Genomic DNA, 15,430 nt, shown 5'->3' with positions numbered 1-15,430 from the left:
CCGGGGTGCCCAGATGACAAACTCGATCGACAGTAATTAATACATGGCCTTAAGCCCCCTTTTTTCTCAATAAAAAAGAAACCTGCCACAATTTAGCACAGGTTCTTACACTAGATGCACTTCTTGACGCACCCTTCCATTTTATACAAGCTTAAAGATATTTGCAAAAAAATTATTTGACGTATTAAATTATAGCGCATATTAAAAAAAGAACTAATGATTTTTTTCAAGGTTGATTTTTTTATGGTATAATGCCGTTTTCTATTAAAATTTCAAATTTGCATATCTTATGTTCACTGGCCCGATTGTGATGAAATAAAGCCTACATGTTACCTCAAGATCAACCAAATACACCAGTGAAAACCGCATAAAAATTTCTTTAGTAGTTTATACATGATGTGTGCACAAACAAACAGATAAACAATTTTCAATTCAATTCAATTTTAATTGTATAGCGCTTTTAATGATTGGCATTGTCCAAACAGACAGACAACAATTCCAAAAACCATCTTGATGTGTTCATCTATTACTGAGTTTTACTAGAGGTAGCGTTTTCTGACACATTGTTGAATGTGTTATCATAAGTGTATGAAGTTGATAACGTGTGTTTAAAAAAATGCACATTTGATGAACACACAAATTGGCAAAATTGAAAAATTAAACATAAAAATTCTAAATTTGTCACTCTGCTATATACTCTGCTACGGCTATGATCTTAAATCTTTTAAAATAGAAATTATTAAATCTTATTATTTGAAAAAAAAAACCCAATTTTTTGGTTATTATATGCAGGTGTGTGTGTTGTGTGTGTGTGGAGTCTCTGGGCTCTCAGGCCCAGATTTGATGTTAAAACTGTAAGATGTTTGCATGGTGACATTTTCTTCAGCATTTTGTGGTTTGATCTCAGTGGTCTTTGTGCATGCATTATGATGGTATATATGAAGGTGTGTGTGTGTGTGTGTGTGTGTGTGTGTGTGTGTGTGTGTGTGTGTGTGTGTGCGTGTGTGTGTGGGTGGGTGTGTGTGTGTGTGTGTGTGTGTGTGTGTGTATGCAAAACACCTCCTTATACTCTTCTGCTAACAGGAAATAAGAAAGGTTCCTGTAACTGCAGGATGATTCACTGATCTCTACTTCACGATGATTCTACCTGCTTTACTTTTCTTCTGTGTCTGTGCTGGAAAACCTGCAGAGTTAACTGGTGGGTTACAACATCATACAATTATACAATTATATTGTTTCTGACATGATAAAATGATCAAACAGACTTATTATTGTTACTATTCTATAATTCAGGAGTAATTCAGGTGGCAGAAGGAAGCGACATGACTTTAAACTGCTCGTCCGGCGTTATTGAGCCTCACAATCACAGAGATGAACTCAACACCAGACTGAAATTAAACACCACAGAATATCTCCTGATAAAAGACTTTCAGAGTCAGGATGCGGGATGTTACAAGTGTAACAGAAGAACAAATCCACACACGTTCTGTTTAGAATTAAAGGCTGGTGAGGGTTTTTTATTGGTATAATTCAGTGATGATGTGATTTTAGTGTAATTTATGCAGCAGCGTCCTCTGGATTTTTTTTTTCAGGATCTACTAATGAACGGATCATTTATTTCCGAGGCTCTGAGGGAGATTCAGTTCTGTTCTTCTGTAAATCTCTGAGCTCCTCATCGTTAAAGGCCACATGGTCCTGGAGCGATGACACAATGATGCGAGTCCTGCCCCTGGATTCTCTTCCGTTTAAAAATCGTCTGCGGCTCAGGAAGAAGGAGAATGATTTTTCTCTAACCATCTCCCCCGTGCAGTGGAGCGACTCGGGCCGATTCATCTGTGACAGAAGTTCATCATTTGGAGTCAAGCAGAGCGAGTTCAGGCTGGTGCTGGTGAGAGGTACACCAAACCGTACTTCTACAACTAATACACGAATATTGTTATATCACTTTATCTACAGTTTTTCTGAGGACAAGTGAAGGTTCTGTCGATCTCTGGAGCCCGTACACACTGTACAAAAACTCTCAGCAAACTTCTTTCTATAAAATTCATTTTTCTGTTAATTTTTAAGTTTATGACTTTTGCAGTCAAACTTTTAATATTTTCAGGCTGGACCTTTCCAACTAAATATAAATATTAATAAATGCTTACTGTATATGTGAAGAAATAAATGAACATATCACACAATACCATATTTTTCAGACAAAAAGAAAGTAAACTTTAGCCACCGGGTTTCAGTTGCGAGTGTGAGTCAGAGTTTCCATATTACAGTTTTTGCCCGTTGCTCGAACACTATAAACCCATGCTTAGACTAAAGTAACACAACTTGAAGTTTTTGTTACCATACCTCAAACACATGTACCCATACCTCAAACACATGTACCCATACCTCAAACACATGTACCCATACCTCAAACACATGTACCCATACCTCAAACACATGTACCCATACCTCAAACACATGTACCCATACCTCAAACAAAAGCGCTGCTTTACACTTACTCCTTTATGCAACACACATGGTCCTGCATACTACACTCTATTTCATACATAAGACACTTCGTTCAAAAATGAAATCTCAGGGTGCCATTTGAAAAACACATGTATCCAAAATACAAAACACATCGCGTAATTGCAACCTCAAATACACACCTGAAGGCACTTACTTGCAAAACTGAACACCAATTAGCCAACTACAAAAAGCCCTCAGTTTAGCCATTTCAAGAACTTTGCAAGCATGAATGGGGGGAGAGCAAGAGGAAGAGGAGGAGGAGGAGGAGGAAGAGGCCATGCATGGACCCATATTTCTGATGATATAAGAGCAACTTTGGTGGACCATGTCATCAACCATGGCCTGACTATGAGGGAAGCTGGGCAGAGAGTCCACAAACATCTAATTCGCTTCACAGTGGCATCTGTAATAAGAACATTCTGACTAGAAAACAGGTATGTCTTCACCTACTCTACTCAGATGGTTTTTATAGCACTGTTCTACAGTATATCACATTACCATATCAAGTGTACAGGGTATTGCAGGGTGCTAATGCTCCTTTTGCAGCCAAAGTGGTAGTTTTTGTGAAACATACCATGATTACTTATATTGAAGTACAGTGTTGTACAGTGGATGATACAGTATATACAGTAAAGTACCGTAAGAAAAATAAGCAAACCGATGACAATATGTGGTTGTATTTCTCTAGAATGACTCGAAGACCTTCTGGGGGAGTACGCCAACGCCTGTTCACACAACAGCAGGAACTTGCCGTTGTGGACCTAGTGAGGGCAGATGATGCCATCCGTCTCCACCAGCTACGAAAGAAAATACCTGCAGACAGGCAAGTGTTCAACAACATAAACCATGTGAGCATCACCACCATCAGACGCATCCTGGGAAAACACAGCACCACCATGAGGCAGCTCTACAGATTCCCATTTGAGAGGAACAGTGACAGGGTCAAAGGACTTGGAGCTGAATATGTACGGGTAAGTGTAACTGTCCTTTACATTTACAATACAGTATTGGTGAAATCCAGTAGCAGCTGAATATGTACCGTATCAGTACCACATGGATCCATTCTGAGAGCTACACAGGTACCTGTGGATGGGGTGAGGGTTCTGTATGTGTAGCACTGTAGTACAGTAATATGTTCTCTTTTTTTTATTACAGAGAATCTGCATCATCATGCAAAACTAGGTCCATACAATAGCCAACATATACTCACATTTCTAGATGCTCTCCATAATATAGTTGTACAGAACAGACCAGATCAGCCCAGGGTTGGGGTGATATGGGATAATGTCAGTTTCCATCGGGCTGCTCTGGTCCAGGCCTGGTTCTCCAACCACAATCAATTTGAAGTGGTATACTTGCCCCCTTACTCACCATTTTTAAACCCTATAGAGGGATTTGTTTCGGCTTGGAGATGACGTGTATATGACCGCCAACCACATGCCCGCATGCCTCTTCTGCAGGCAATGGAACAGGCGACATTCAGGTGACAGCAATCCATGGATGGTTTCGACATGCAAGAGGATATTTTCCCCGGTGCCTAGAGGGAGAAGACGATGAGGTCCTGTGGCCAGACCCCAACAGACGGCGGGATCCATCAGCCCACGTATGCACAATTGTCATGATTTTTTGTGTTTACAGTATAGTGTTTTTTCTATTACTGTATTTTTTATATATTTTTTTGCTTCTGAAAATATGCCTTCTGAATAAACAATGAAAATCAAAGACTGCAGTGTTTTATATAAAGTAGACCAGTGTGTTCCCCCTGATCTGAAAGTGTTTGCATATGATGCAAGTCATTTTTACAACAGAATTACATTTTGACAAAGGAATGTTGATAGCAGAGTTTCAATTTAACACAGATGTGAATGGTATATTTCCCAGTGTTGTGTCATGTTTACTTGTGTTCAGAGTTTTGGCACAATGAGCGAAGTTTTGCAAAATGTGTTCAAGCAACGGGCAAAAACTGTAACTGATTCTCTGTGACGTTTAGAAACAAAACACACATTTATTTACGTATATAGTTGCACCTGAGAGTACGGTTGAGTTTTAAAGCAAAGTGCTGTCGCGCCAAATAATGATCTGTTTATGTTCGACTTCTTACTGAAGCATATAGTAGATTTATTATTAAATCGAAAAAAACGTTATTTTATTATTATTAAAGACGTGGTTTCACAAAGCTCTACCTTGTTAAATTAATGCAACTATAAGATTAAAACATTTAACTTACTAATTTGTAAAATACTTATTTAACAAATTTTTAGCTATGAAATTATTAATATTATTTTCTTTATGCCTGAAGGATGAAATTGTGATGAAACTGAAACGTTATGGTGTGTTTACTCCACAGTGTCTGCAGACCCTGCGCGGGTTTTGCTCGGCCGCAGCGTCCGTCTGAAGTGTGAGCTTTCTGCTCAATATGAAGATTCTTATGTGATTTGGATGAACACAGAAACACGAGAGACGTTTCCGCACTCGTTCAAAGTGGAAATCATTGCGCCGAGTCAGCAGAGCTGGGTGTGTGTGGTGATTCACAGCTCGAGGCCGAAAGCCATGTTTCCTCTAACGCTGAACATCACACGTGCCTTCACCACAACATCTCCATCATCATCACCTCCACATCACACCACACACGCCGGGACGGAGACTCTAACACACACTGCAGCACGCAACTTCACACACGCTGCTGACACAGGTGTTCTTGCTCACACACACGCACACACGCGCACACACACAGTGTAATGTCCATGTCACTCCTGTCACCTGTGTCTGTGTGTGTGATAGAATCCAACCTGTCTTACACCATCATCATCATCATCATCACTGGAGTCTTCATCATCTTCATCTTCATCCTCGTAGTCACTGCTGTGTGCTGCGTAAAAAAACCAAAGAGTAAGAAAACCTTAAACATACAAACCTACAGGTGCTGTTTATTACCAGTGTGAATCTCAGTACTCTCTGACACAAATCTGTGTGTGAGAGTGTGTGTGAGTGTGTGTGTGTGTGTGTGTGAGTGTGTGTGTGTGTGAGTGTGTGTGTGCGTGAGTGTGTGTGTGTGAGTGTGTGTGTGAGTGTGTGTGTGTGAGTGTGTGTGTGAGTGAGTGTGTGAGTGTGAGTGTGAGTGTGTGTGTGAGTGAGTGTGAGTGAGTGTGAGTGAGTGTGAGTGAGTGTGAGTGAGTGTGAGTGTTAGTGTGAGTGTTAGTGTGAGTGTGAGTGTGTGTGAGTGTGTGTGCCTGCCAATGACTGGTATTGTGCCTCAGAGGGTGTGATTGAATGCAGGTTTACGTTAGTAACTTGGTGTAGCTGACTGGGACCAGTGGGAGTCGGAGTCGACTAGTCAGTGAGATACTGAGGCTTTGGGTTGATGGTGACTCGAATCTAGAATTCACTGAACTACATATCTGGCCATCTGTCTCACTCCTGGGGTGCAGGAGAGGGTCGAGAGGGGCTGCATTGGCAGAGAAATTGACAGATTCTCGTGTTTCTGTGTTCATCCAAATCACATGTGAATCTTCATAGTGAGCAGAAAGCTCACACTGTGGCCGAGCAAAACCCACGGAGGGTCTGCAAACCTCCTTGCTACCTACAGGTAGGTGGCACACTCATGATGTCATGATTCCCAAACTCTCCTGAACTATCTGTCGACTGCCGGAGCACTGGCTTAAATGGCATTCCGTGTGGAAGCTGTTACCCTGGAACACACTGAAGCAGGGTGTACATACTTTAATACCAGGGTGCTGGAGTGCATTCTGCACACATTCTACCAGTGGAGGAATTGCACTCTATGCCGTTGATTCTGTGCAGAGAACCTTTGCCCCATTGAGCCACCTCCTGATTGATTTCTTCAGCTGGGCTGTCAGCCGAAGATTACGCTGACTGTTTTTCCATAAACTCTCTCCAAATGGGGCGTCTAAATACCTTTTGATGCAAGATCTCCTCTGTGTGGAAAACAGAAGGTCTGGGACAGTGAGATAAATCTTAGACATTTGGATAAATTATTGACAATCAGCATTACAGTGTTACCAAGGTGTGAATACCCCATGGTCTGCTTTAGCCGGGTTCACCATTCCCCCCCGAGTACCAGTTTCATACTAAGAAGGCCTTTTTTTTTTGCCAAAATCAAAGTCTCTCTCAGCCCGAGAGAGCTTCTTGTAGAACAAAGACCACTGGGTGCAACTTGGGTCTTCCTTCAAGCATCTTGGACAAAATCACTTCCACTTCCACCTCTGATCTATTGACCTGTACCATGAAGGGTGTGTGGGATCAGGTGCTTCAGAATGGGAGTTAATGATAACATGGCCTTTAGGTGCTCACCGTGTCGCCCCAGTTGCTGTTTACCCTTCGACACGCCCCCTCCCCTGGATCCCCCCCACACCTCCATCACTATAAGAAGAACTCGGCCGGCTGGATGGTGTGATCCGGTACTGCTCGGGTCAGCCACGTCTCAGGGAAGCAGAGTGCGGTCCCTCTCTGGGATGTAAACCTGTCCCATAAAAGTGTTTATGTTGCCAAGTCTAAATGTTGATAAATGAATTCTTCAGATAAAGTTTGAACATATTATGAGTCCAATTCTCACTGAGACAGAGTCCCATTCTTGTGCTGCTCTATCAGAAAATGACAACAGACTAAATGTACTTTTTCTGAGTGGAACAATACAGTCCCCCCTTTCTGCACCTCTTGAAAGTCGGGATGACGCATTTCTAATGTTTCCAAATTGTCCAAGTGAAGGAGAAGACACCCGTGGATAATTTTAAACATTAAACACAATTTTTTTTTTGTAACATCCTACAGTGGTGATAACACAACGGCTTTCTGTTAAGTATTTTTAAAGTTTGCTCATACAGAGATCCTAATGGTTTTAATGTAGAAGAGTTTGCATGGTACCTGGTAGTTAAACAGCACATTATATTTGCCAGTATTATAGCATGCATGTGGACTTTCACTGCCTGTACAGATAATACCAGCCTTATGAAATGGAAATTAGAAAGACTGGATTACAAACTTTCTATTTTTTTTTTACGGTTTTGTTTAAAATAATGGATTACTGTGTCATCCGCAAACATTCGAATAATGTTTGAGATCACCAAACAAATTTTAATATTATACAAAAATAACCCTAATAAATACAAAATTGAGTTTTTTAATGATGATTTAATTTATGCATGGAAAATAACTGTCCAAACCAAGCACAGTGGTGTAGTGGTTAGCTCTGTAGCCTCACACCTCCAGGGACCAAGTTCGATTTCCAACTTGAGGTCTGTGTGCATGAAGTTTGCATGTTCTCCTCATGCTTGAATGGTTTCCTCTGGGTTTCCGGTTTCCTCACAAAGACATGCCGATTAGGATAACTGGCGTTCCCAAATTGCCCGTAGTGTGTGAGTGTGTGGGTGGGCTTAGGGACAAAACTATACGAAACTCCAGTCCTGAACTATTGAGCGACTCATAAGTCCTCAGAGAACAGCTGTCAGCATCAGCCGAGGACAGGACCGTCTTCATGGTAAAATGGAACCATCCCCAGTCACCACACGCATCCCAAATGGGGCGTCCATGTGATGAGATTTCCAACCAGAAGAGGGACACCAGGACGAGTCAGAGGGGTCCAGAGGACAGAGGGGGGTCTGGATCACTGGCAGCTCAGAAGAGAGACAGAGTGTAGTAAGACAGAGAGAGAGAGAGAGAGAGAGATAACAGTTAGGTCTGGGCACAGTCACACAATGTATAAGGTGAATGTATATTTAGTGCAGAGTGCAAGCAGAGACTCCGGCAGAACTATGACATCATCACTAAAAGGGAGAGCCAGAAGGAAACACAGACATGAGGGGGAACTGGGATGTATTTTTTTTTTATAATAAAATTGTAAATATTAGGCATAAAATTGAGGCTTTGAAACCAAACACTGTAATTGATGCAGATGTTAATCTAGCCATGTCAGATCAGAACCTAGAATACTTTACTCCCCTTGAAGAGAATGAACTAATTTTACTCATCTCTTCTGCAAATTCATCAACCTGTATATTAGATCCTGTACCGACACATTTTCTTAAACAGATAGTACCAGCAATAACAGAACCCCTGTTGAGAATAATTAATTCTTTACTCAGCATTGGGTATGTTCCAAAATCTTTTAAATTAGCAGTTATCAAACCAATAATTAAGAAACCTGACCTCGACCCCTGTCAGCTGTCCAGTTACAGACCAATATCAAACCTCCCCTTTATCTCTAAGATCCTGGAAAAGATAGTAGCGGAGCAGCTATGCTCATATATACATAGAAATGGCATACATGAACTGTATCAGTCAGGATTTAGGCCTCATCACAGTACAGAGACAGCACGCGTTAAAGTAGTAAATGCCCTCCTAGTGGCCTCTGATCAGGGTTGTGTAACTATGCTTGTACTACTTGACCTCAGTGCAGCTTTTGACACTGTTGATCACGCTATTCTTCTTCACAGATTAGAAAATGCAGTAGGAATTAAGGGTACAGCCCTCTCCTGGCTCAGATCCTATCTGACTCATCGTTATCAGTATTTAGACTTAAAGGATGATTATTCTGCATGTTCTCTAGTGGAGTTTGGCGTTCCGCAGGGTTCAGTTTTAGGTCCACTGCTTTTCTCCCATTTACATGCTCCCTCTGGGCAACATAATCTGTAAACATGGTATTAGTTTTCATTGTTATGCTGACGATACACAGTTATATGTCTCAGCAAAACCTGATGAGAAAAAAACAGCTTACTAAAGTTGAGCAATGTGTGCAGGACATAAGAAATTGGATGCTAATTAACTTCCTTCTGCTTAATCCGGATAAGACAGAAGTTCTAGTCATAGGACCGCATACAGCTAGGAGTAAAATTTTAGATCACACCGTAACTTTAGATGGCCTTTCTGTTCAATTGAGTGCAACAGTGAAAGACCTCGGTGTGATTATTGATTCCAGCCTTTCATTTGAAGCTCATGTAGATAATATTACCAGGATAGCATTCTTTCACCTCAGAAATATTGCCAGGATAAGAAATTTATTGCCGCTAAACTATGCAGAAAAACTAGTTTATGCTTTTATCACCTCTGTCTGGTTGTTCAACTAGGTGCATAAACAAGCTTCAGCTAGTCCAGAATGCAGCAGCAAGAGTCCTCACTAGAACCAGAAGATATGAGCACATCACCCCTATCTTATCTTCACTTCATTGGCTCCCTGTGAAATTTCACATTGATTTTAAAATACTACTTTTGACGTATAAAGCATTAAATGGTCTCGCGCCGCAGTACCTGAGCGAACTGCTAGTGTCTTACGAACCGCCACGCCTACTTCGATCAAAGGATGCAGGCTGCTTATCATTACCGCGTATTATGAAAACTACAGCTGGGGGCGGAGCTTTTTCTTACAAAGCCCCAAAGTTATGGAATAGTCTTCCAAATAGTATTCGGGACTCAGACACAGTCTCAGTGTTTAAGTCCAGGCTAAAAACCTATTTATTTAGCCAAGCATTTTTATAAATAGATTAGCCTTAGGTAAAGGAGCAGATCTGGGGGACTCATGGACGTAGAGTATTATGGTGAACTGGTATGTTTGGATGCTGTCTTCCTCACTCTCATTGATCACTCAGGTTTGCTGACGGTGAGGTGATTGTTTGCTTTACATCTCAGTTCCCCCTCATGTTTGTGTTTCCTTCTGGCTCCTCCCTTTTAGTTATGATGTCATAGTTAGTCCTGCCGGAGTCTCTGCTTGCACTCTACAGTTAATATACATTCACATTATACATTGTGTGACTGTGACCATACCTAACTGCCATCTCTCCTCTTCTTCTCTCCCCCCCCTCTTTCTCTTTCTTCTCTCCTCCTGTCTCCCCCTTTCACTCTTTCTCTCTCTCTGTCGAGCTACACATGTCGTTCCTGAGCTGCCAGTGATCCAGACTCCCTCTGCCCTCCGGACCTGTCTGACCCATCCTGGTGCCCCGCCTCTGGCTGAAGATCTCGTCACATGGATGCCCCGTGTGTCTCTCTGGGATGCGTCTGGTGTCTGGGAATGATTCTCTCTACCCAGAAAATGGTTCTGGCCTTGACTGGTGTTGGCAACTGTTTCTCTGGGGACTTGACAACTATTGAACGATAGTTCAGGACTGGAACTTCATACAAGTCTACCTGGGTCTTCAATAACTACCTGGACTCCATATTAACATCAATTAACATCAGCTATTATAGCTGAACTGCCTCCCACCCTACACACTGTATAAATGCAGATCATTACTGCTTTCTGTTTCACCCAAATGAGGATGGGTTCCCTGTTGAGTCTGGTTCCTCTCAAGGTTTCTTCCTATTACCATCTCAGGGAGTTTTTCCTTGCCACTGTCGCCCTCGGCTTGCTCACCAGGGACAAACTGACCATTTTGATTCATACAAATTCACATTTCATACAAACTTGACTGTGTAAAGCTGCTTTGCGGCAATGAAAATTGCTAAAAGCGCTATACAAATAAAATTGAATTGAATTGAATTGAAGTTAGATGAAGTGATGCAGAGCATCCCTGGAGGTGAGAGAGTGGTGATTGGTGCAGACTTCAATGGACATGTTGGGGAAGGGAACAGAGGTGATGAAAATGTGATGGGCAGGCTTGGTCTTCAGGACAGGAATGTAGAAGGACAGATGGTGGTGGACTTTGCAAAGAGGGTGGAAATGGCAGTAGTGAATACTTTCTTCCAGAAGAGGCAGGAACATAGGGTGACATATAAGAGTGGAGGCAGAAGCACTCAGGTGGACTACATCTTATGTCGACATTGTAATCTGAACGAGATCAGTGACTGCAAAGTGTTGGTAGGGGAGAGTGTAGCCAGACAACACAGGATGGTGGTGTGTAAAATAACCCTGGAGGTTCGGAAGGTGAAGGGAACAAAGGCAGAGCAGAGGACAAAGTGGTGGAAGTTGAAAAAGGAAGAATGTTGTGAAGTCTTTAGGGAGGAGTTGAGACAGGTTATGGGTGGTCAGGAGGTGCTTTTAGTTGACTGGACACCTACAGCCAATGCGATCAGGGAGACAGGTAGGAGGGCACTCGGTGTATTATCAGGTAAGGGGAAAGTGGACAAGGAGACTTGGTGGTGGAACAAGGAAGTCCAGGAGTGCATACAGGGAAAGAGGCTAGCTAAGAAGAAGTGGGACTCTGAGAGGACTGAAGAGAGTACAGGGAGATGCAGAGTAAGGTGAGGATAGAGGTGGCAAAGGCCAAACAAAGAGCATATGAGGACTTGTATGCTAGATTGGATAGTAAGGAGGGTGAATTTGTACAGGTTGGCGAGGCAGAGAGATAGAGATGGGAAGGATGTGCAGCAGGTTAGAGTGATTAAAGATAGAGATGGAAATGTACCGACAGATGCCAGGAGGGTGATGGGAAGATGGAAGGAGTACTTTGAAGAGTTGATGAATGAGGAAAACGAAAGAGAACAAAGAGTAGAAGAGGTGACTGTTGTGGAACAGGAAGTAGCAAATATATAAAGTATATATATAAGTAAAAATGAGGTGAGAAGGGCGTTGAAGAGGATGAAAAGTGGAAATGCTGTTGGTCCTGATGACATACCTGTGAAGGTATGAAAGTGCTTGGGAGAGGTGACAGTAGAGTTTCTGACTAGTTTGTTTAACAAGATCTTGGAGAGTGAGAGGATTCCAGAGGAATGGAGGAGAAGTGTATTGGGGCCGATTTTTAAGAACAAGGGAGATGTGCAAAGCTGTGGCAATTACAGAAGCATGAAGCTAATGAGCCATACAATATAGTTTTATGCCTAGAAAGAGTACATCAGATGCAGTATTTACTTTGAGGATGCTGGCGGAGAAGTACAGAGAAGGTAATAAAGAGTTGTATTGTGTCTTTGTAGAATTAGAGAAAGCGTATGACAGGGTGCCAAGAGAGGAGCTGTGGTATTGTATGAGGAAGTCTGGAGTGGCAGAGAAGTATGTTAGAGTGGTGCAGGACATGTATGAGAGCTGTAAGACCGTAGTAAGATGTGCTGTAGGTGTGACAGCAGAGTTCAAGGTGGAGTTGGGTCTGCATCAAGGATCGGCTCTGAGCCCCTTTTTGTTTGCTCTGGTGATGGACAGGGTGACAGATGAGGTTAGACAGGAGTCTCCATGGACTATGATGTTTGCAGATGACATTGTGCTTTGTAGTGAGAGCAGGGAACAGGTGGAGGAAAATTTGGAGGTAAGCTCTGGAAAGCAGAGGAATGAAGGTTAGCCGCAGGAAGACGGAATACATGTGTGTGAATGAGAGGAACCCAAGAGGAATGGTGAGGCTTTAGGGAGCAGAGGTAAAGAAGGTGCAGGACTTTAAGTACTTAGGGTCAACAATCCAGAGCAATGGAGAGTGTGGAAAGGAGGTGAAGAGGCGGGTACAGGCAGGTTGGAATGGGCGGAGAAAGGTGTCAGGTGTGTTGTGCGATAAAAGAGTATCAGCGAGAATGAAAGGAAAGGTGTACAGGACAGTGGTGAGACCAGCGATGCTCTACAGCTTAGAGACAATGGCACTGAAGAAAAGACAGGAGGCAGAGCTGAAGGTAGCAGAGCTGAAGATGTTGAGGTGCTCCTTGGGAGTGACAAGGATGGATAGGATCAAGAATGAGTTCATCAGAGGGACAACCCACGTTAGATGTTTTGGAGATAAAGTCAGAGAGGCCAGATTGAGGTGGTTTGGACATGTTCAGAGGAGAGATGGTGAATATATCGGTAGAAGGATGCTGAGGTTGGAACTGCCAGGCAGGAGGTCTAGAGGAAGACCAAAGAGGAGATTTATGGATGCAGTGAGAGAGGACATGAAGTTAGTTGGTGTGAGAGAAGAGGATGCAGAGGATAGGGTTAGATGGAGGCAGATGATTCACTGTGGCGACCCCTGAGAGGGAACAGCCCAAAGACAAAGAAGAAGCTTCAAGGGAAGTAAAGTATTCTAGGTTCTGGTCTGACATGGCTAGATTAACATCTGCATCAATTACATTGTTCGGTTTTAAAACCTCAATTTTATGCCTAATATTTACAATTTTATTATTTAAAAAGTTCATGAAGTCCTCACTATTGCATGATGTTGTTGTGGAGATTTCTGCAGTGGTTAATTTGGCTACAGCATTAAATAAGAATCTAGGATTATTTTTGTTATTTTCTATAAGAGTGGAGAGATATGTTGATCTAGCTACACTAAGAGCTTTTCTATAGTTTAGGATGCTCTCCTTCCATGCTATTTGAAATACTAACAATTTAGTTTGACGCCATTTACGTTCTAATTTCCGAGCGGTCTGTTTTAAAGTGCGCGTGTGATCGTTATACCAGGGAGCGAGTTTTTTATCTCTAATAATTTTTCTTTTAACTGCAGCTACATTATCTAAGGTATAGCGAAATGTCAACTCTAAATATTCAGTCGCCTGATCGAGTTCTGTGGGGTCAGACGGTGATCTAATCGAAGTTGGGAACTCTGTTTGGTAGTTGATGTGAATGTACAACCAGTTTTTCAGGTTTAGGGGGTAATTACTTTCTCACATAGGACCGATCGATCTGGACAGATTTTTTTTTCCTTAATAAATTAAATAATTTAATAACTGCTTTTTAAAATGTACTCAGTCAATCAGTTGTGTGACAAATATGGCAACAAAATCAGGAAAGGGCAAATACTTTTTCACAGCACTGTACATCACACACACTTAGACGTTAACCAAGATTCCTCTCATCCCTGACACCTGCAGCGTAACATTCATTAATCAACCCACTGTAAGGATTTCTTTATTTATTAAATTAATAATGTTATTAATTAGTATAATTAATGATCTTATTTAAATTTAGGGTTTTTATTCTCTCCAGGTTTGAGGACAGTTAAATATCAATCTGATTTATCTTCTCTTTTAATTCAGGAAGGACAGAGAGTGTGACGTACGCCGAAGTGAAATTTAGAAAAAGATCAGGTGAATAACAAACACAAACACACACACACACACAGCTGTTATTATAAGGACTACACTAAATTAATGAAAGTGTATAAATTCTTATAGACGATTTCACCGACCTTCAGCTGAACTCAGTGAGTGTAAACACACACACACACACATTTTTATTTCCTGGAATTGTTTTTAGTAAATAAAAACATTTCATATTTGGGTCAAAGGAAGTGGAAATATCTGTGTGTGTGAGTGTGTATAAAGAGCTCATTAAGGTCATTTCTGCTCCTTAGACTGACGCTGCAGACGAAGAAATTGAAGTTGTTTATGCAACAACTAATTTATCTTAATTATTCCTGTTTTTTATGTAAATTTGTTTATAATGAACTTCATGCAGATTATACAGTGAAGTTTGTGTGTGTTATAAAACTGATATAAAAAATAAAAGTGGCTTTAAAGGACTTTGTAACAACAGACTTTTTAAGTTGTGATTATAAACTCCTGACTTTAAACTGATTTATCCCCTTACACACACACAGATGTAAACTGTGTGCGTGTGTGTGCGTGCGTATATAGAGTGTTTGGAGTCCGGATGCAATTTGTTGTTTATTCAGTATCATGGTTTCAGAATTTTTCTCTATATGGTTGGGAACAAACCCACAATCTCTCTCTCACATACACACACACATAAAATGACTTAAACACAAGAATAGTTTTCCTGATTAAACAGATAAAATTACTAAAACAGGATTAAAACCTTCTGTAGGTCTTACACTTACATTCACACTTTATTCTGATTTTCTACAGTGGAACCTCAGATTACGAGCATAATTTGTTCCAGAAGCGGCTCATATTCCAAAACACTCGTAAAACAAATTTCTCCCCCAAGAAATAATAGAAACTTAAACTCCTTCCACAGCCCAAAAAGATAAATACATTATTATTTATTAAATTAAATATAATTATTAATACACAAAATATAAAGTAAAAATGAAACAAATTAAACTGCACTACCTTTAAAGGTACG

General features: G+C 41.3%; 1 protein-coding gene across 2 annotated transcripts; it reads left to right on the top strand.

Annotated features, from left to right (window-relative positions):
• Window positions 1-1,098: 1,098 nt before the first annotated feature.
• Window positions 1,099-14,849, top strand: LOC128507522 (uncharacterized). 2 transcript variants are annotated; one of them, XM_053478500.1, is made up of 8 exons: window positions 1,099-1,198; window positions 1,294-1,506; window positions 1,593-1,895; window positions 4,856-5,200; window positions 5,290-5,397; window positions 14,380-14,430; window positions 14,518-14,546; window positions 14,697-14,849. In XM_053478500.1, the coding sequence occupies exons 1-8, from the start codon at window positions 1,138-1,140 to the stop codon at window positions 14,751-14,753; spliced, it is 1,167 nt and encodes a 388-aa protein (XP_053334475.1). In that variant the 5' UTR covers window positions 1,099-1,137; the 3' UTR covers window positions 14,754-14,849. The 2 variants fall into 2 exon arrangements, with proteins under 2 accessions (XP_053334475.1, XP_053334476.1); XM_053478501.1 differs by lacking the exons at window positions 14,380-14,430; window positions 14,518-14,546; window positions 14,697-14,849 and adding an exon at window positions 6,025-8,179.
• The last annotated feature ends 581 nt before the right edge of the window (window positions 14,850-15,430 follow it).

This window comes from Clarias gariepinus, chromosome 19 (assembly GCF_024256425.1).
Source record: "Clarias gariepinus isolate MV-2021 ecotype Netherlands chromosome 19, CGAR_prim_01v2, whole genome shotgun sequence".
NCBI classification, from domain to species: Eukaryota; Metazoa; Chordata; class Actinopteri; order Siluriformes; family Clariidae; genus Clarias; species Clarias gariepinus.
The sequence above is the reverse complement of the archived record's forward strand: the minus strand, read 5'-3'. Positions and strand labels throughout refer to the sequence as shown.